Raw genomic sequence first — 21,287 nt, forward strand, 5'->3', positions numbered from 1 at the left:
CATAAAGACACTCCCTTTTCCAGCTTGCAGGAACATAGTCCGCCGGAACGAGACGACATTCAACTCACGGGTATTCAAACAGATATGGTTCCCCTGATTTGCATGCCAGCGGTTCCACCGATCAACAATCGCACTATGTCAAAACGTAAGTTGGAATGATTTGTGACTCTAACCTTTACCATGACACATCATCTCCGTCTGCTTGCAGGGACGGAAACGGCCATAGAAGCAGATTCCACCCACATCTCGAGCTAGTGTTTGCGATCTTCGCGGATCGCGCTATTCTATCTATGTACTTCGGGACCATCCAAAGTGTCTGACGATGGGTAAACCTGCAGACACCACATACGACGATGACACCGGAGGAGGAAATGGTGCAGCTAGAAATTATATTGCTAATGGAGCCGGTGGTGGAACCGCTGATACCGGCTCGAGTGGAAGCGGTCGAATGGAAGGACATCGTTTAGGAGGTATGTGCCTACACGGATAACTTCGTAAACTCATTTATGAGTAAAAATATAACCATTTTTGGATCTTGTATTGGGCTGTCAGAAAATGGGGAAATTTTGACAACTTGAAATGGGTGAAAAAATACCCATTTTGAGAAAGTTGACCAACTTCAAAAACGTTTAATTTGAAACCCATAAATGGGTGAAAAAAGTGTTGTGAGATTTTGTTCGGAAATTTAGCTGCCAGTTGCGTGCTGCGGCGTTGCTGAAATTTCTTGAATTATTGTGATCTGTTTTACGCGGAAATAATAGAAACACTTGAACGTAAGTAACTGAAATCAATTCTAATTGAATGTAAATAACCTACAGTTTATTTCATTAATCAATAGGATCGGAACCGATGGAAGCGCCTCTTCAACAAGACCACGATGAGGGTTATTTCTATGGACTGCAAAAATATCATTATTTAAAGACTTTGTAATGTTGAACGCGTAAAAATGTATATTTGAAAATAAATAAACGAGTATGAGAATTTTATTTGTTGTACTCTTCTTTAAACCTGCAATAAATCTCATTTTTATTATTTCCCATTCCAGATCCATTCTCAAAAATGAGAGTTTTTTACCCATTTTCAACAAAAATCAATTCTAAAGAATGGGTAAAAATGCCACATTTTTTGACACATATTGCGTTTACTCATTTATGAGTAAAACATAGTTTACTCTTTTAATGAGTAGATCCACTTATTCTTCAAAGTGAGTGAAAAGTTACCCTTTAATGAGTTTTCGAGGTTCTCCGTGTAAGTGATCCCAAAGATTGATTACGTAAAGAGGATGGTACTGTCCTTTCGCCTCAGCGTAGATCGTTCAATATGGGAATCAATATGCCAGCTTCTCCAAGTGCCAACACCGGTAGCTTAATCTTCGGAGAAGGGCTGCTATGCACTGAACGAAATATCGTTGGAGGCAGAGAATGACGTATAGTGGCAGTGGTCACTGGATGTGTACTGCTGACCAGATAATATGGATGCACCGGAAAAGTAACGATACTCGTGCGCAAGGTAATAGCAATTACCGAGAAAGAGTGCAAAACATTCGCGATAGCGCATTTGAGACCCACCGGGATGTAAGCGATATTGATGTCTGATTCGCACGAGGAAACAGTTACCATTTCGATAATCGCAATGATGATTATCATCTACCTCATCACGAGCGTCGTCGAGACGAGAATAGGCTTACATAAACTTCTATTTCCGCCAATACAGCAACCCGTAATCTGACATACTGCTACTCTTTAAGGCATGAATCCTGCTTTTACCAGTCCAACAGTAATCAGTAGCTCCGGTATGGTGTCAGTAAGTTTTTAAATTCAGGATTATGTATGTATTTGAAATATTATTTTAATAAAAAAAAAGTAATAAATATTTACTTCGTTAAACAATTATTTCGATAATTCCAATATTTTGAAAATCTCAAGTAAAAGCAAAACAATGAAAAATTACCCAAACGTGGGTGAAATTTACTAATAAACCGCTGTCATTCAAGTACCTATTTATGTGTGAAGCTTTGGTGAAGTCGGTTTACTCATATATAGGTAAATGTCACTTTACCCATAAATACGTATGTGCACTTTTTGGCGATTATAGGTACTATTCACCTATATTTGGGTGAACTGAAGTAAGCGTGCGTAAAATTTTCCTTTGTTCAATGCAAAAAGTAAACAACATTGACGCTTGTCAAAACGCCCCAATTAGCGAACGGCATTCGTTAGTTGGGGAGAGGTTGTGCCCCAATTAGCGAACGATCACTGTATTGTACTTTTCTTCAAGATCCGGTGATCTACATGCTTTGACCACAGAGAACAGACATGGATGTTCGAACAAAATTTCGGTAAAAACGTGTGTAAAGATTTAAATCGCACCTCAGCGCCGCCAACGCAGGCTGCCCGACATAAAAACTCAATCTGACTAAGTGATGGCGTTGGCATACACTACATAAACAATGTAGCGGAATGAACACTAGCGCTAAAAAATAAAACACGGCAAATTTTTACCATATTTATCAGCACACTAGCACCGCGCAACGGGGGCATAACGACATAGTTCAAAATGACCAGTACAAACTTTACACAAGCACGCGAATGAAGATGAAAGTCTGTTCTCTGTGCTTTGACCCACAGTAAACACCTGTTCCATGTTGAAGTATGAGATATTTTGACTGATTGAGGTTAATTTGTTCCTCATTTTACTTACCGGTCAGGGTCCTGTGGGAATCTATGGAAGGTTTTCGAATAGTTCCTGTATCGGGAACTTCTACACGGATAAAAGGGAAAAAGCTAGTTAGCTTACTGTTTATTCTTTCTGAAGCTTTTTCAAAATTTACCTTAGCTTGCTTTTTAAGCATTGCAATGATTTTCTGAAAAATAAACTTTTGAATGCTTAACAAGATCTCATTGTTACTCTTGAGACTTGAGAAAAATATTTATTATTTTTTCGTCGTTCAGCAAGGTAAGTCGAAACGAAGCCACATTTCTTAAGATTTTTCCAGCGGATTATCTACCTACGCCAGTTCACTCCGGCTCGACTCATGCACAGTCAGCGGTAAGAATCCGGAAATATTCATTATTAAGAGTTGTTCCAGAGTGCCACCGAAACGACGAAGCAATCCGCAAGGGAAACCATATAAGTTTTCTCAAGCCGAAAAAGACGGCACATCTGTAGAAACTATAGACGCATATTTTGTGCGGATTTTGTCGGGATATTCCGACTAGAGAATTTCTTTCGGCGCTTGGCCATCTCACAAATCACAATTAGTTTTCCCATATGACACCCAAGCAAACTTGCAAGCAGGTACGCAAGTTAAAACTAGTCCGTTATGCTAAAAGTCGTGCCGAAATTACCCTCGTTCTTAATTACAATTCCTCTTCAAAGTAACTCGCTTTTTGCATCTGGTATTTTACATTTTATCCCGCTTGACAAACGTCTGTCAAAAAAGAAGCCTCGCATATATTAAAAAGGGAATAAGCATTCCAAAGGATTAAATGCAAATTAAGCATCGGAAAGCTTACCCTAAAAATATTCATTAGAATGAGTGGATAGACTGAATATGGTTTTAGATTAAAGTTTAATCTATTTAGAATATTTATTTTTATCCGTGTACAGTAGTACCTCGAGTAGTACCACAGACAAACAGACGTAACAGCACAGAGAACAGACATGGAGGCTCGAACAAAATTTCTTTCAAAACATGTGTAAACAAACACACCAAACCTCAACGCCATCGACGTCGACATTGCAACTCACAATCTCATTTTGACTACACGATGGCGCTAGTATGCTCTTGCATGTATAACGACACTAGCGCACAGTGGCATTTTTTTATGACGCCAGCGCTGATTATGCACGGGATAACGGCGACATTCCAAAGTTATTTCAAAATGAACAGTAAAAAGTTATCACAACATGGTGAGTGCAGCTTCAACGTCTGTTCTCTGTGGTAACAGCTAGAACAATTTCCTGAAAAATTCATCATCCAGTTACTTTATCACCATCTCGCGTGTATGTTGCACGAAATGGTGTTTAGTACGACAATGTCAACAGACGGCGCTAGTGTGAATTGTCAAATCTGAAGGAAAATGATGCGCACGCCTCTAGGTGTGAAACAAGCAATCAGTGTTATTCGAAACAACCGTTCAGAGCATGGGCGATGGGAATTTCATCAGTGTTACGTCTGTTTGTCTGTGGTAGTACATTTCGCACTTTCGTCCCATTTTTGTTTTCCTTTGTTTACCCTCGAAACACTTGCAATAAGGTACCAGTCAAAACGATTAATGCAAGAGATGGCGTTTTTTCAGTGGTAGTAAAATCGAAATTTCATCACTATAAAACTACTAATCAGTGCAAACTTAGTGCTGGAGATAATCTTTTCACCTCATACTTCATTCCTTATCACTACTTTCTTCTAAAACACTTCCATTTTCCATAAATTTGCAAAATACTTGATTTTTCCATACACTTTATCAATTTCCAACTACCATTCTTCCATGAGCTCATGGTGGAAAATGTGAAAATCTCAGAACATAGAGTAGCAGGCTTAACAGCACAGATAGAAACGTCGGTATCGCCACTCAGTGACGAGTACCGTAAACATGATGCACGGAAGGTTGTTGTCTACACTTTTTACGGCTGCTGCACCCTGGAAGTAAATGTCATCAAAGTAAACAGTCGGTCCCTTATTGAAAGTGACGTTTATATCAGGCGAAACAAAAAATTTCGGATCAAAACATTTAGAATCAAAACAACAACACTAGCGCCGCGCGTGACAATGTCGTACGTTATAATTTATTTCAAATCGACCGTTAAACTGGTGGGCGATGCAAAAAGCAATTCTGTTACACGGATAAAATATAATGTTCTAAATAGATTGAACTTCAATTTAAAACCATATTTAGTCAATCAGCTATTCTAATGACTATTTTAGGGTAAGCTTTCCGATGCTTAATCTGCATTTAATCCTTTGGAATGCTTATTCCCTTTTTAATATATGCGAGGCTTCTTTTTTGACAGACGTTTGTTGTTCCAAGAAAGAAATAAAAACAACAATCAAGCGGGATAAAATGTAAAAGACCAGATGCAAAAAGCGAGTTACTTTGAAGAGGAATTGTAATTAAGAACGAGGGTAATTTCGGCATGACTTTTAGCATAACGGACTAGTTTTAACTTGCGTACCTGCTTGCAAGTTTGCTTGGGTGTCATATGGGAAAACTGATTGTGATTTGTGAGATGGCCAAGCGCCGAAAAAAATTCTCTAGTCGGAATATCCCGACAAAATCCGCACAAAATATGCGTCTAGTTTCTACAGATGTGCCGTCTCTTTCGGCTTGAGAAAACTTATATGGTTTCCCTTGCGGATTGCTTCGTCGTTTCGGTGGCACTCTGGAACAACTCTTAATAATGAATATTTCCGGATTCTTACCGCTGACTGTGCATGAGTCGAGTCGGAGTGAACTGGCGTAGGTAGATAATCCACTGGAAAAATCTTAAGAAATGTGGCTTCGCTTCGACTTACCTTGCTGAACGACGAAAAAATAATAAATTTTTTTTATCAAGTCTCAAGAGTAACAATGAGATCTTGTTAAGCATTCAAAAGTTTATTTTTCAGAAAATCATTGCAATGCTTAAAAAGCAAGCTAAGGTAAATTTAATAAAAATGCCAGTAACAAATAAAATTTGAAAAAGCTTCAGAAAGAATAAACAGTAAGCTAACTAGCTTTTTCCTTTTTATCCGTGTACGTCTGTTGGTCTGTGGTTTAACGGGTTTAACCGTGCATCACGTTTTTCATAGTTTTCGATCTGAATACCAGATGTCGGAGCGATCGCTGAGTTTTAAATAAATTTGCCTATAGTTTCTAAAATTGACCAGCAGAGGGAGCAATCGCATCAAAACGATAAATTTGATACCTGTCAGTTGACAACGAAGAAGTTTTTCCTTGTATGTGTGTGCCTCGGTCGATGACAGATCGACTACGACAGCAAAAAGAAAAGTGAAAATTAAGCAGTGAAAAATCTAATCAATAGTTTCCAATTTTTCGGTAGTTTTCCTTGCTTTGGTGTGGACTTTCAATGCAGTAGCCGTCCCCGTAGTGACTCGCCGCTGGTAAGAATGAAATCCTTAGCATCCGTTGCCTTGTGGACGGTGCTACTGCTGCTGTTTACAGTTTGCTCCGACGGCCGACGACATCATCTGGAAGTTCGGGTGAGTTTGATGTAGGGAATTTTGTGCCCTGAATGTGCAATGACAAAAGGATTATGTTTTATAACTTTAGGATGATTTACGACGATACATCCCGTTAAGTACGTTCGGGTTCTACCCCGGAGGCATCCTGGATGTGAAGTTTTCCAATTTTATGGTCGTTCCCCATACCGATAGCAATGTTGTAAGTGCTGATTGTTTTCTTTTATTAAGGGGGAGCACGAAAGCGAAAGCAATGAAATTGTGTTTATTTTAGTATGGACTTTCGTTGGATAAAACACTTTCGGATGCGATGAACCCGTACTTGGATACCCATCAGGACAATTGTATTCTTCGTGAACCGATAAGTTCCCTACGAAGTGGTCCTATTCTATTCTTCATAATGGATTTACAGCGAGAAGTGTAAGTACTTTCATTTAATTCTAGAAAAGATCCAGAAAGCAGTTTCAATGTTATAAACCATTTTTTTTATTCGATATTCCATCAGAGTTCATCTGAATTGTTCAAGCGAGTGGCAAAATACGCACATCTATAAGGACGCTAGCCATATTCCGCCGATGCGTGGGAAACGACAATCGTTTGCAACGGTGAGCGATTCCAAGTCAATGTACATGCAACGTCGGAAACGGGAAGGTAATTCATAGAATTCAGTTTGTGTTTGTTCAGAACTAACTTTTATTTTTAAAACCTCTTTTAGCTACTGATCTGGTTTCCGTATGTCGCAACTACAATTTGACATTGACCTGTACGAAGAATAATCTCCCATTCAAAGTTTGCAGCTTTACAGTAAGTAGCGCTAATTATGCCAAAATCGGGATATTATTAAACTAGAATCGTACTATTTCAGTTTGCAATGGAAGTCTCGAATAAAGCCGACGAGGGGCTCTACAATCTGTATTTCCACAGCTGTCCAAACTACGACATAAGTACTTTATACCCGCTTCAATTCGACGTCGATATCGAGGAAAAGAACGGCCAAAATTACCTCTCGGCGGGAGAGATGCCACTCCCGGCGCTTTACTTCATGATGTCGTTGTTGTTTTTCCTGTCCGGTCTGTTTTGGGTGTTCATCCTGAAGAAGAGCAAGCATCCCGTTTTCAAGATCCACTACCTCATGGCGGTTTTGGTTTTCCTGAAGTCGCTCTCGTTGCTATTCCATGGGATTAATTTTCATTTCATTCAGACCAAGGGCGAACATGTTGAAGCGTGGGCAATTTTGTATTATATTACTCATTTGTAAGCCACATCTCGATACCATTTGAGCTGTAATGATATCGCTTTGCGTATTTCAGACTGAAAGGAGCGGTCCTGTTCATTACGATCGTCCTGATTGGTACCGGATGGACCTTCATCAAGCACATCCTGGCCGACAAGGACAAAAAGCTGTTTATGATAGTGATTCCGCTGCAGGTGCTGGCCAATGTGGCGGAAATCATAATCGCCGAGAGCGAGGAGGGCGACAAGGAGCACAGCACGTGGCGGGACATTTTCATACTGGTTGATCTGCTGTGTTGCGGAGCGATTCTGTTCCCAGTGGTGTGGTCCATCCGGCACTTGCAGGAAGCGGCCGGAACGGACGGGAAAGCTGCAATTAATTTGCGCAAACTGAAACTGTTCCGCCAGTTCTACATCATGATCGTTTGCTACATCTACTTTACGAGGATTATCGTGTATTTGCTGAAGGTGAGTTTTTGGGGGGAATGATTTGGTTCTTTCCAACTATGTTCAATTCATAAACTAAATGAGCCGTTCATACTGATTATCATTCATATTACGTAGGCGCCTTTGAGTCTTCATTTATTTTACGTTATTCATAATAATAGCAAGGCAAATCAAACTCTTTTTGCATTGATTCTTCGATGCCCTAAATAAGCCGTCTGAGTAAGAAATGCAAATCTGCGGAAGCTATATTCAAGATAGGAATTCATTTCGGTGGATAGGGGCTTTAGGTCAACATCCTACTGTTACCGGAGCTTAATAAACCGTTTGAGAAACCAACAAAGAAAGATCAAGAAATAATTTATCGCCGTCGACTATTGGCATGAAACAAAGGACAAGAATTGGAACATGAATGTTTCAACGTTAGCTCAGTAAAGCAAGCAGGCACAACTCGCTAGCGAGGGGCGGCCACATCTGCATCTGCCACAAATTGAGACGGAGCCTTCTTGATGCCCGAAATAAACGTAGCGCTGACATTGCGTTTGACCATCACCTTCTAAAGGGTGAGATCCGACTACGCATTACGCTTGAATTCAGCGGCGATAGGAGGGGCTCGAACGGCAATTCATCATACGCCGACTAAAATATCTAGCTGTGAAGGGATCGTTTGTCGAAGAACTTGAAAATCGTGCAGCCCAGTATAAAAGGTAACAGTGTAGAAGAGCAGTGGACGGTGTCAAGGATGCCTTTCTCGAATCAAGCGAGAACATCCTGGGAGAGCTGCGCAATCAAACATTAGAGTGGACTTCAGATGCAACCTGGCGTAAGATTGGCGTAGATAAGCAAAGGACGCGATAGAGCAGGCAAGAACCTGAGTAGCAGAACGCCAGGGCAGGATGGAGTTCGGAACGTCTTGTTGAAGTGGCCACCTCGTAAAGGTCTGGTCTTCCTAACAGAACTTTTCAATGCGTGCATCAAACTAATGTATTTCCCCGACAAATGGAAACGCAAAATAGTAATAGCTATTACAAAATCCAACAAAGACGTTACTCTTCCTACAAACTACCGCCCGATTAGTCTTTTGAGCCGTTTAAGTAAGATTCTTGAGCGATTGATCCCCAACCTTCCCCGCCGTATCAAGCAGGCATATTGGTCTATATGCCGACGGATCCCCCGGTGGTTTTCCCGCCTTTGGCAATAGGACCAAGCTCTGCCTTTTCCATGCTTCAGGGAAGACTCCCTCGTCCAGGCATCTCTGCATGACAGATCTGAACATCTCGGGAGCCTCAGCAATGGCCGCTTTGATGACCAGGTTCGGAATACCATCCGGTCCTGGCGCCTTACCTACACTAAGGGACTGTGCAATCCCCGCAAGTTCCGCCACAGTTACTCTTCCCTCGTCGGCCACCCTGGCCCCTGGCAGCTCCACAAAGGGAGGCCAGGGACTTGGGTCGTGACGTGGGAAGAGCCCCGCGATGATCCTCTCCAGCATCTCTGGAGACCGCTCTGTAGGGGCCATCGCCCCACGTGTCTTGGCCATTACGACCCTATAGGCGTCACCCCATGGATTCGTGTTGGCACTTTGACACAGGCCTTCGAAGCAGGCTTTTTTGCTTGATCTAATCTCAGTCTTCAGAGCGGCTCTAGCAGCCACGAACGCCACCCGTCGTTCAACACGCTCCTCTTCTGTGCGTGCTCGCTGCATCCGCCTCCTTGCCCGTAGGCAGGCGCGGCGCAGGTTCGCAATTGCTTGAGTCCACCAGTAAGCCGGTGGTCTCCCATTCCTAGGGTGGACTTTCCTAGGCATGGTGGCATCGCATGCATGCGAGAGTACTGTTACCAGCTGCTCGCCGCTCAGACCGAGAGTATTGTGCTCGCGGCGGAGCGCTTCCTTAAACACCTCGTCGTCGAAGTATGATGTCTTCCGCTGAATGCTACGTTCGGTGAATGCTGGTCGTATAGTCGATACTGTAGCGAACCGCCAGGTGGTCGCTGTGAGTGTAGCCATCATCTACCCTCCAGTTCGAACTACTCGTTTGGCCAGGGCTCCAGAACGTAACGTCGATAATCGACTCGGCACCGTTCCAGCTGTAGGTACTTTTGGTACCGACATTAGCCAAGTCCACATCCAACATGGCCAGTGATTCCAGCAGGATCTGCCCCCGTTGATTCGTGGATCGGCTTCCCCATTCTACGGCCCAAGCGTTGAAGTCCCCCGCTATCACCACCGGCCTACGCCCCATCAAGTTAGCCTTCAAAAAATCTAGCATTCGACCGAACTGTTCGATCGACCATCGAGGAGGCGCATAGCAGCTGCAGAAGAAGACCCCGTTGACTTTGGCAATGACGAAGCCCTCGTGTATCGAAGACACCAACTCTTGGACTGGGTATTTCCCCGTTGTCCATATCGCCGCCATTTTAGACCCATCGGTGACCCAATTACCGTTCCTGGCGGGTACCCGATAAGGATCTGCTATGATGGCGATATCTGTTCAGCAACTGTCTGACACAGCAGTTGCTGGGCTGCATCACAGTGGTTCAGGTTTAGCTGCATTACCTGCACTGTGATTTTGCAGCACGCTGGGGTGCTTGCTGTTCGCAGCTTTGCTGGAACAAATCAAACAGTTGGGATGGTTCGTGCAGCATTGTGCATCATGTCCCTCCAATCCGCAGCGTCGACAGAGCTTGCTTCTGTCAGGGCCTTTGCAGTCCCATTGCTTGTGCCCCGGTTCCAGGCACTTAAAGCAAACTTCAGGTTGCTCATATATGCCCACAGGGCATGCCGACCACCCCACCTTGACGCTCCCTAACTTGACTACCTTGGAGGCGTCCGCAGCAGGTAGCCGAACCAATGCGACCTGTGTCCCTGCCGGACCTTTCCGTAGCCGAACGGCTGCGGTGGACGCCTCCACTTCGCACTGTCGCCGCAGTGCCGTGACGAGCTCTTCGACTTCGGTGATCTCGTCCAGGTCTTTAACCCTTAGATTCACCTCCGTCATGAGTACCCTCACCCTGACCGTCTCGCCTAGGACTTCCTCCGCCAACTTCTTGTAGGCGGCGCCCTATTGCGAGACGCCCCGCTTTAGCTCGCTCATCTCGCCCATCCGGGTACGTCTTATTCGACGTACGTCGGCGCCGAGTTCACCGAGCTTGACGTCACTCCTCATCGCCTTCAAGACGTCCGAGTAATTAGTCTCGTCCGTTTTGATGACTAGAGCATCGCCCCTGGAGCGATTGGTGCCTACCCTAGACTTCTTGCTACCCTCATTCGCCTAGGCCTTCTTTTCGGCCCTTGACGTCTTCGGTTTCCTCTTGTTCTTGACCAGGGTCCAGGAGGCGTCATCCCCCTCTATTTCCCTGGTCTGGGGCGGCTGAGAGCTCTCAGCCTGCCGTAACCCCTTACCACCGTCTTTCCTGGGTGGACGGACCTTTCCAGGTCCTTCCTCCCCCGGTATTGGAGGTACCTGGCCGGGGTTCAGCTTCCCAGCCCCACTACCCTTGTTCGGGGTAGTAACCCTCCGCGTTTTGGAGCGGCCCCCAGGGAGCTCATCCCCTGGAGACTGTCTCCCCCGTTTTTATGTCTGCTCCGTTGGAGCAGTCAACCCCGACGTACCCACAAATACTTGAGCCTCAGTCTGGGTAGACTTTGGCACGCGAGCTCAAGGCCTCTCGCACTCATCCAGTCCGCCACAGTGCTGATCGCGTGTTCTGCGGTTAGCTCTACTTCGGGGATTGACTCCCCGTAGACCTCTAGGGTTACATCGTCAGCAAAGCCGACGATCTTCACACCAGGAGGGAACTTTAGCTTCAGAACCCCGTCATACATCAGGTTCCATAGTACCGGGCCCAGGATTGACCCTTATTGCGGGACTCCTGCGGTAATAGGAACACTTTTCTGACCGGCATCGGTCTCGTATAGCAGCACACGGTTCTGGAAGTAGCTTTCCAAGATCCGGTACAGTCCCACCGGCAGGCTAAGCCGGTGTAACGAGAGCGCGATGGCATCCCAGCTTGCGCTGTTGAATGCGTTCTTCACGTCCAGTGTCACCAACGCACAGTATCGAATTCCTCGCCTTTTCCGTTGGATCGCTACCTCTGCAGTCTTGAGGACTGAATTGATAGCGTCCACCGTGGACTTACCCTTCCGAAAACCAAACTGGTTACTCGACAGGCCATCCGTACCCTCTGCGTACGAGGTGAGCCTGTTGAGGATGATCCTCTCGAGCAGTTTACCCGTCGTGTCGATCAGGCAAATTGGTCTGTACGCCGATGGGTCACCCGGAGGCTTCCCGGCCTTCGGCAGCAGTACCAACTTCTGCCTTTTCCATCTCTCAGGTAAACAACACTCATCCAGGCATCTCTGCATAGCTAGCCTGAACATGTTCGGGTTCGCTATGATCGCTGCCTTGAGTGCACTGTTTGGAACTCCATCGGGGCCTTGTTGAGCTTTGTTCATCGCAAGGGTGTTAGCCACTGCGAGTAATTCTTCGTTCGTCACCGGAGCCACCATTTCGGCCACACTCCCAGCGCCTTGCAGCGCAGGAGGAGGCCAGGGACTTGTGGCTCGGGTCGGAAGAGTACTTCGATAATCCTCGCCAACCGGTCCGGTGACCGTTCGGGGGTGAAGAGCCCCTTTGGTCTTGGCCATCATGATCCTATAGGCGTCACCCCACGGATTCGCATTGGCACCCTCGCACAGGTTGTCGAAGCACGCTCTCTTGCTGCTCTTAATGGCCTTGTTAAGGGCCAGTCTCGCAGCTTGAAACTAGACTAGAAGGTCATATCAAAATTATATCATCCTATGTTATTATGTTATACTAAATTTTTATAACAAAATTTGTTAGAAACATGGTGCAGGATGTTGTTAAAATATCTAAATTTCTATCAGAAACTGCATTACTGGAAACAAAAAACTATCAAATTTTGTTACAATTTTATCATAAAAATAACATATTTTGTTAGAAATTTATAACAGAATCAGATACAAAATATATTGTTTCTGTGCAGTTGGAATTATTACAGGTCGTTAGAGGTCTCTAGATAGTCAAGAATATATTATAGAATATTTTATTTAATTTAACAAGAATATTTTTCGAAAACATGAAATTAACAACATTACAAATAAGGCAACCTTCTCAAATTATTATATCAACGTTGTGATATCTATGGCTGGGAGACTTTGCTACATCTATTTTAATTGCCTACTTTTGGGCAATTCGGTGTTAAGCATTTTTCAAATCATATTATGATATAATCCTGTTACAATATTTGAAAGATAATGGCTACTGAGAACAAAACTGTATCAAAATAAGTTATAAATATCACAATATGTTAAAATTGTGTTCAATTCTTGTTATGCTCTTCTAGTCGGGCAACAGGCTCTGCTTAAGCTCCTTGCAGGGTTGTTACGACTACGCGGATTTCGCGATTTTCGCGGATTTCGCGGTTTTCGCGGATTTGGCGCGGATTTACATAGCGATTTTAGGGTTTCGCGCGGATTTGGCGCGGATTTAGTGTTAGGTGGAAATTTAATAAATAAAATGCTAAATCCAAGGAATTATTTGAAAATTAGTTTGATGCCTAACTAGATGGGCTTTATTTTATTTTATTTTCATTAGCAAATGTTGTTGAGAACAAATTTACGTTTCAAGGTTATTAACATTATTTTATTTGTCCAAGTCCTTATTTAATGGCATGCATTACACTCTCAAGCATTATTTAAACAAATGTTGTGAGGAGAGATACGGCACTTCTTGTCATTTTTAATCCATTTTAAAACACGACGCACACAAACCATGTCTATTGAAGGACATGAACACCCATTTTCATGTAATTCCAAGATATTTGTCAGTTTCTGATTGGTTGTTTCTTTTACGATGAACCACTCAGCATGATATATTATATCATTCTTCAAAAGTCGTCAAGAATTCTTTCATAATATTGGAACATTTTATATTTCCTTTATAACATTCATCTAGAACGAATAAGGGTTTATACAATAATTGAAAACATAAACATGTTCTTTGATTTAATGCAGATGCCTCATTTTAATAAGTTCCACCGCAGAAAGACGATCAAAAATTAGAAGATGATTCTCACAAGTTATTTCTGGCGGGTTTTTATGATACTTTCGGTTAACTCCGATTTTACAGGATTACCAACAGAAAACGAAGAAGCTTCCTAAAGAACCGTCTAAGACGAGTTAAGTATTCTCCATTTAATTCCACCAATTATTTCGATATCTTTGCAGATACGTATTTTGACCACAACTATGTGGTCGTCTTCAGTGTCTCGTACTTGACATTGAAGACCACCACACAGTTGTGGTCGAAATACGTTTCCGCAAAGATATCGAAATAATTGGTGGAATTAAAAGGAGAATACTTAACTCGTCTTAGACGGTTGAATACATTCCACTAAAAAGAGCTTGAAATAATTTTTCCATCCTAAAGAAGTTTCCACAAGGACCCTATGATGATCCTTGTATAAATTCCTTGCAAATAAATTAGAGCGATGATCACAGAAATTTCCTTAATAAGTGCTCATAAATAGAACCGGGAGTTTTTCCGCAGGCAGTAACCAATCAATTTCTGCAAGAATTTTTAAAAGAATTCATGAAGGGATTTCTGCAAGTTATTTGTGGAGAATTTACATGAACTCACGACAAAATTCCCAAATTACAAAATATTTTCCCAGTTCTGCACTTCAGCAGATTCAAGGGCAGTTGGATTTCTGCAAACATTTCCATGAAAATTTCCGGGAGAATTTCCGGAGGATGACCCGCAGAAATTTCTGGGATGAATCTGCGCACGAAAGATGAATTTCTACAGGAGTTCTCGGAGTTTTTAAATGAAATTCCAGTAAGAATGGTCAAAAAAATTTCTGCATGAACTTTTAGAAAAGCTTGTTACAAGAATTGAAGGAGAAATACCCGACTAATTTCTGTTGGAGTTTACGCAAATTATTCTGTCGTATTTGCAAAGAAATTTTGTATTATTTGTTTCTTGATATGAATTCAAATATTTGTTTTACAGAAGTTTTGTTTAAAAAACGGAGCTTCGTTGTCTAATTCCTTAATATCTACGAAAGTTTGTCTTGTGATCAATAACTACAACAAAGCTTCATAATTAATTACTTCAAAAGAAATTGCGGTTTTAGCAGATTTTTTAATATTTACCACGTTTATCTTAAATCAATTATGATCAAATCTGGCTTTAACATTCATTTGTATATCAACGTACCTTGTGCCGCATTTTATAAAGTTCTATTAACAAAAAAACTAACAATAACGGAACAAAACATGCTAAAGCCATAATCTAATCCAAAGCGGTGCTTATGCTAATAGTTTTGACTGTTTAGTTCTTGTTCCCTTAGATTCAGTACTTCTAGTGGTGAATAAGGCCATTTAGAAGGGTTGTAATACTTACTGCGGTTTTATTAGTCCTATTAGCATTTTGATACAAACATATGTTGCAGTTTAAAATCATATTTGAAATCAGTAATATTGTAAAAAAAGAACTTGAAGAGAAGACGTTCAATAAATTGTTTTACAAAAATTGACATTTACCATGTATTTGCTTAGAATTTGGATCTGGATCGCTCGGAATGGTTTTCATGTAGCGCGGAAATGGCGCGGATTTGATTAAAGTCGGCGCGGATTTGGCGCAGAAAATATTTCAAGATCTCCGTGACAACCCTGTCCTTGTTGTTGTTCTGCCTGCCGCTTACGAACTCGATGATCTCATCGAGTTGCTCGGCCACCACCCGTATCCCTGGTCAGGCGTGCAGGCAGGGCTACTCCCCATCACCACTGGAGACTCTTCGGTATTGCCAATAGCAGCAGCCGTCACTCCACTCGCCCCCTCTTTAATGGGGGACCTCGCTCGGACCTTTTGGCAAAGGGGTCCGTCACCTCCAACTCCAAAGACTGATTGCGTTCAATACTCATTGCTTATGGGTCCCCCTTGCGGCTGCCGCCGAATCCTACTGGAGTAGTCGCCTTTAGTGATCCCATGGTTATCTATGCCTGCTTTGCGGCAAGCAGGGAGGCCATGCGAGGGTTGACACTTGCGTGTTCAGAGCCAGATCAGCGCAAGTCAGGAAAGGGCATCTGAGCCTACTCCCACCCAGTAGGCAAAACTGGATGGCAGGATTGGGCAGCGTGCTACAAGGCCCGCCACGGTTTTATGGGACGGAAGACAGTCTAGCCATTAGCCCACTCGCCGTTTCGAGTCGGTGTCACCCGGCCCTACTAAGAGAGTAGAATGTCAGACTGCCAGCCCTCACTTCACAATATAACAATATCCAAATACAAGACCAGTACACGCAACCAGTATGCCATAATCAGGGTCTTACTGATATCAACCCTGATGTGCCAGTAGCACTCCCTGGGCTTGTGCTTTTGAAGCGGCACACAGTCGCTTTGATAGAGTCTGATTACGGGCACTTGTGGTTTTTTGGGAGGGATTTTAGCAGAGCCCACTGCTAAATCCCACCACGCCCTAGGCAGTTCTCCCTGACTCACAGACAGCTGGGGAGGGGTCGTCAAGCCCTTGGACATGGTCCCTGCTGCCCCCTGGAGTTGGAGTACCCTAGGACGCTGCATCCGTACTAACTTCTCGATGGTCTTTATTGATCAGCTTGCTTTTACTCGGTGATTTGCGCCCCCGTCGTCCGTCGGGGAAGAACAAAACATTCCGATAACACCTGACAGGAATCGATTGCATCCCACGGAGTCCTTCGGAGAAACAGCGTCTTGAAACCTTGCGCTTGCTAGATTGCTTGCAGGGGGATAAAGCGTCCCTTTTCCGTCTGTCCCCGTCATGTCCTATATTTATTAATACTTAATTTAGTTCCACTACTTGATTGAAACTTTACAGATATGTATTTCGACCTCAACAGTAAATGTGTCTGCAGTGGCTTGTACTAGTACTAGAAGGTACTTGTTCTAGAGCTAGACTTCACCTTTTTTAGAATGATAGGAGAATAACTAATTTGAAACTTCCAACTCATTGCATAGCCAACCCATTTTAACACCATTATGTACTCTGTTTCAGATTACCGTTGCATTCCAGTACGCCTGGTTGGACGAGATGTTCAAAGAAATGGCCACGTACGTGTTCTTCGTTCTAACTGGGTACAAGTTCCGCCCGGTGTCGCAAAATCCCTATTTCTCGATGCACGCCGACGACGACGATGATGACGACGAAGTGGAAATGTAATTATTTTTCCTATACCACCAAGAGAAATTTTAAAATATGATCGACTTTCTTTATTTCCCGTTGCAGCCTCACCCAAACGGGCCTGACCGAAGGAATCAGCAAGGTGACCAATCGTTCGCAACCGCTGGGTACCACAGTACACGAAGGTAACGAAGAGGAGCGGGAAAATTTAATCAGTAAACGAGAATCGTCGCACGAGTATGATTAAGTTTTTTTTTATTCCAAAAGCCTATTAATCCGCTGTAATTATTGATAGAGTACCTATGTTGTATCTTTACTTATGCTGCCGGTGGACGCATAGTTGTCCCATGTGTATAGGGAATCCCAGCAAACATGAGACAATTATACTTCCACCGGCAGTATGGTTAGTCATCGATATCTAACTTACTCTAACTGCCCTTGGGCGACGCGAGAGTGAACAGTTATAATAGGATTTCTGCTCACAACAGTCGTCCGATTCAAAGCTAATTTGTTGATGGCAGTTTGGTGCGATCGTTTCTCGTTTTCGACTCGGAGAAGGCAGACTGTGAAGAATAAATTTGTATTTTAAGGGGGCTTATTCTGTGATTTTGTTTTTTATACATAAATAGTCTGAAGTACTGTGCAGTGCGTAGATATTGTTTTTAAATTCTTTTGTCGTGTCGTCGACGAGGATATAAACTTCTGCCCTGTAGTTTTAGGATGTGACCAAAAATCAAGCAACAAGAATGATAACAGATAATATTTTGATAAATTTCCCACTCATATTGATGCAGCTAATAGTAGAATTGATTGAATTTTAGAATCTTGCAGCAGTATAGTACGCATCGATAATACCCTAAATGAATTACATACAAAACAATATGAGACATTCACTCTCGTCCCTTAGATAGATAGTTCAGCGGAATGCAAACTCTCCGTGTCAAAAAAAAAGATATTTTTGGACCACGTGATTGAATGATAGCTGATTATGATGCATTATGTGTATAAATGAATTAAGTAATAATGATAATAATAATGTACCGACGTTTCACTAAATAACAAAATCTTTAATCCCATCTATATGCTCGACCAGTTTGAAGAACACGCCATGGCAGCTCATCAGTCCTACCAACGAAACGATTACCATCGCATGTTGGACGGAGAAGCACAAGATTGCAGGAAATCTCGTCCGAGCTCGTGCACCGCGTGCAACCCAAACCAGACAAGTACGGCTGCTGATTAACGACCAATTTTGTTCTGTTTCATTTCTGGTTCGCCGGATGTTCCGCGCGCAGGAAATGAAAATCTCCATATTCTCGTAGATATAAAAAGCGAAACTTTGGCTGCATCACATTGATAATGTGAATTGCGCTGACCAAAAGGGGCGGTGTTAGAATGTGAAAAGTTTGGCATGTCGTTTGCATGTCGGCAGAAGTGTGCCTTTTTTCATAGGCGGTGTGGATTTGGAAAAAAGTTAAATTATAGTTGGCAAATTATAAGTTCAAATCATTTCAAATCAGTACTATGAATTTGTTTAAAATCGTTTGTGTACAATTTGCATATTTTTTTTCAATAAATGTTCCACATGTTTCATTACTTACGGTTTTAGGTCACCTTAATTACTGATGTTATTAATAAGTCAATGCCAGTCGCTTTTGGGTCATGTCTAATTACCTATCAGCCATTTTATGTATGGGTCACGGTCGATCATTTATGGGTCAGTTCCATAAGCTCTGTAGATTTATTTTTTCATTTTTATTCATTACAATACCAAATTTTCAAAACGACTTATCTGCTTTTGTAAACAAAGATTAAAACGTAGATTTGGCGATTCTGATAGCACTCCCACGCAAATCAACCCCATCAACACGTAGGCGAAGGCTTCTGCTACGCGTTGATGCTGTTGGTTTGCTTGGAAGTGAAATCAAAATCACTAAATCGTTGTTTGATTCTTTGTTTCCAAAGTAGACAAGTCGTTTTGAAAATTAGGTACTGATTGGTAGGGGGCGGCATGTCCAAGGGCTTGACGATCCCTCTCCATGCCATCTGCGAGTTGTGGGGCTTGCCTAGGATGTGGTGGGGTTTGACAGTGGGCCCTGTTAAATTCCTATAAAAAGCTACGTTCTACGCTAGCGTTCTACGCACAGCTGGCACAGCTGGAGCAGTCATACGATGGATGCCCACTGCGGGACGTCAAAATCGTCATCGGCGACATGATCGTTCAGGTAGGAAGGGAGGAAATGTATAGACCGGTCATCGGATCGGACAGTCTGCACACCGTATCGAATGACAACGGCCAACGATACATAAACTTCGCAGCCTCCCGCGGAATGGTAGTCCGAAGCACCTTCTTTACCCGCAAAAATATCCGCAAGGCCACATGCAGATCACCTAACCAAGAAACGGAAAACCAAATCGACCACGTTCTAATCGACGGTAAGTTTTTCTCCGACATCACGAACGTCCGCACTTACGGCTCAAATTACCGTCATCCAGTCACTGACGAGAAAGACAGCCACGTGCTCGTACCACCCCCAGTAATAAAACCACCCTTCGTCCACCGAGGAGAAAAAGCAGTCTCCAGCTGGATGGGGGAAGTATTTTTGTTTCAAAACTACATCCTCCAATAGGTGGATACCGGTGGATGCTTCATTTGGTTGTATTTCGCTTTAGTTTTCAAAAAAAACTGCCTTTTGCTACATTTTTCCCAAGAGGGGAAATCGACGATTTACTCTCACGTTCTCCTATATATAAGAGAGCGTGAGAGTAAAACGTCGATTTCCCCTCTTGGGAAAAATTGTTGCAAAAGGCAGTTTTTTTGAAAACTAAAGCAAAATACAACCAAATGAAGCATCCGCCGGTTATAATTATGTCTTCGCTATTGGAGGATGTAGTTTTGAAACAAAAATACTTCCCCCATCCAGCTGGAGACTGCTTTTTCTTCTCGGTGGGTGGTTTTATTACTGGGGGTACTACTAGCACGTGACTGTCTTTCTCGTCAACTGGATGACGGTAATTTGAACCTTACCGCAGTGCGAATATTGAATCCGACCACTACCTCGTTGCAGATAGAGGTGTGCGCCGCCTACAACCCATGATAATAAGCCCCAATCGCGGGGGCACTGGTTCTGATGATGCATTTCAACTTGTTTTACAAAGCTGTGCGAAAAAATATGGTCCCCAACATAAAATGAGCGAGAACAAAGCGTTTTATGAAACCCCCTCGGTTGGGGCCGCCTATCCGAATCAGTTTTATTCCAACTTGTATACAAGTGCGATAGTTTTGTTTTCATGGCTTGTTATGATTCGAAGATGTTTTTGCCTCTCTTTTATCGTTGTTCGTTATCTATTGAGAGCGATTTCTGCAATCCCTGCCGAAGGCCAAAGCAAACCAATTGACCGTTAAAATAAATTTGAACGGAGAAGGACTGTTCTGCCCATCTTGACCGAACCTTTTTGCATGAAAATGTTGTTCGGCCGAACCTTTTGCTAGTTTAGCTTCAGCTTTGACTGACTACACATATCTATGGTTGCTACTCCGTGGTTGACCAGAATCAGCAAAATTGTACCAAGAATCAACTGAATGGTTGACTGAATCGTTCAAGCATTCTTAGTATGTAAGTTTCACTGATTCAAATTTCAAATGATCAATAACGGTGCCAGCTACGTCCTTGTAGTCAGTTAGGAAGAGGGAAGGAATATTAGTAGGTGTTTTTTGCTATTTGAACACCGTGTTTACCTCTGCGTCTCCATAAGAATCTGTAATAAATCACAGGAAGGATTATCAGATAGTAGGTAGCTATCGTTGGATCTGGATTCACTCTGATAAGTGATGTGACAGTACCAGTTTTTTTTGTCGTCCACACAAAGCAGAAAGAACTAATTACCTGCATACCTTACAGGAACACGACCAAACGTGCACCAATTGCTTTACTTCTCGATCGCACAAAGCACAAGAATACCGGATCATATGAAGCGTCTAAGAACCGAGCATGGACACGATCAAACGCGTTCTCCACACCATGCATGCCCAGTAACATATGCAAACTGTGAAGGCCAGCCGTAACACTAACGCACGATCCTCCAAACACAAATCAATATACTTCACTGTCCCTCGAAGAGAAAAAAGTTACACCATGCACGCCTGGTGGCATATGCAAACTGTAGACAAACGCGTCCAATCTTGCACTAATTTATTTACTATCCAACGCACAATGCACCGACCCAGATCTTGAGACTATTTTGTG

The 21,287-nt window shown here is 43.0% G+C and overlaps 1 protein-coding gene across 2 annotated transcripts; it reads left to right on the top strand.

Annotated features, from left to right (window-relative positions):
• Positions 1 to 5,951: 5,951 nt before the first annotated feature.
• On the top strand, positions 5,952 to 18,104 carry LOC134206030 (protein GPR107-like). 2 transcript variants are annotated; one of them, XM_062681714.1, is made up of 9 exons: positions 5,952 to 6,202; positions 6,273 to 6,383; positions 6,456 to 6,601; positions 6,687 to 6,832; positions 6,897 to 6,985; positions 7,047 to 7,435; positions 7,492 to 7,882; positions 16,915 to 17,075; positions 17,146 to 18,104. In XM_062681714.1, exons 1-9 carry the CDS (start codon positions 6,110 to 6,112, stop codon positions 17,285 to 17,287), a joined length of 1,668 nt encoding a protein of 555 aa, XP_062537698.1. In that variant the 5' UTR covers positions 5,952 to 6,109; the 3' UTR covers positions 17,288 to 18,104. The 2 variants fall into 2 exon arrangements, with proteins under 2 accessions (XP_062537698.1, XP_062537699.1); XM_062681715.1 differs by having other exon boundaries at positions 6,900 to 6,985.
• Positions 18,105 to 21,287: the final 3,183 nt, after the last annotated feature.

The sequence above is a fragment of the Armigeres subalbatus genome, chromosome 1 (genome assembly GCF_024139115.2).
Source record: "Armigeres subalbatus isolate Guangzhou_Male chromosome 1, GZ_Asu_2, whole genome shotgun sequence".
Taxonomy (NCBI): domain Eukaryota; kingdom Metazoa; phylum Arthropoda; class Insecta; order Diptera; family Culicidae; genus Armigeres; species Armigeres subalbatus.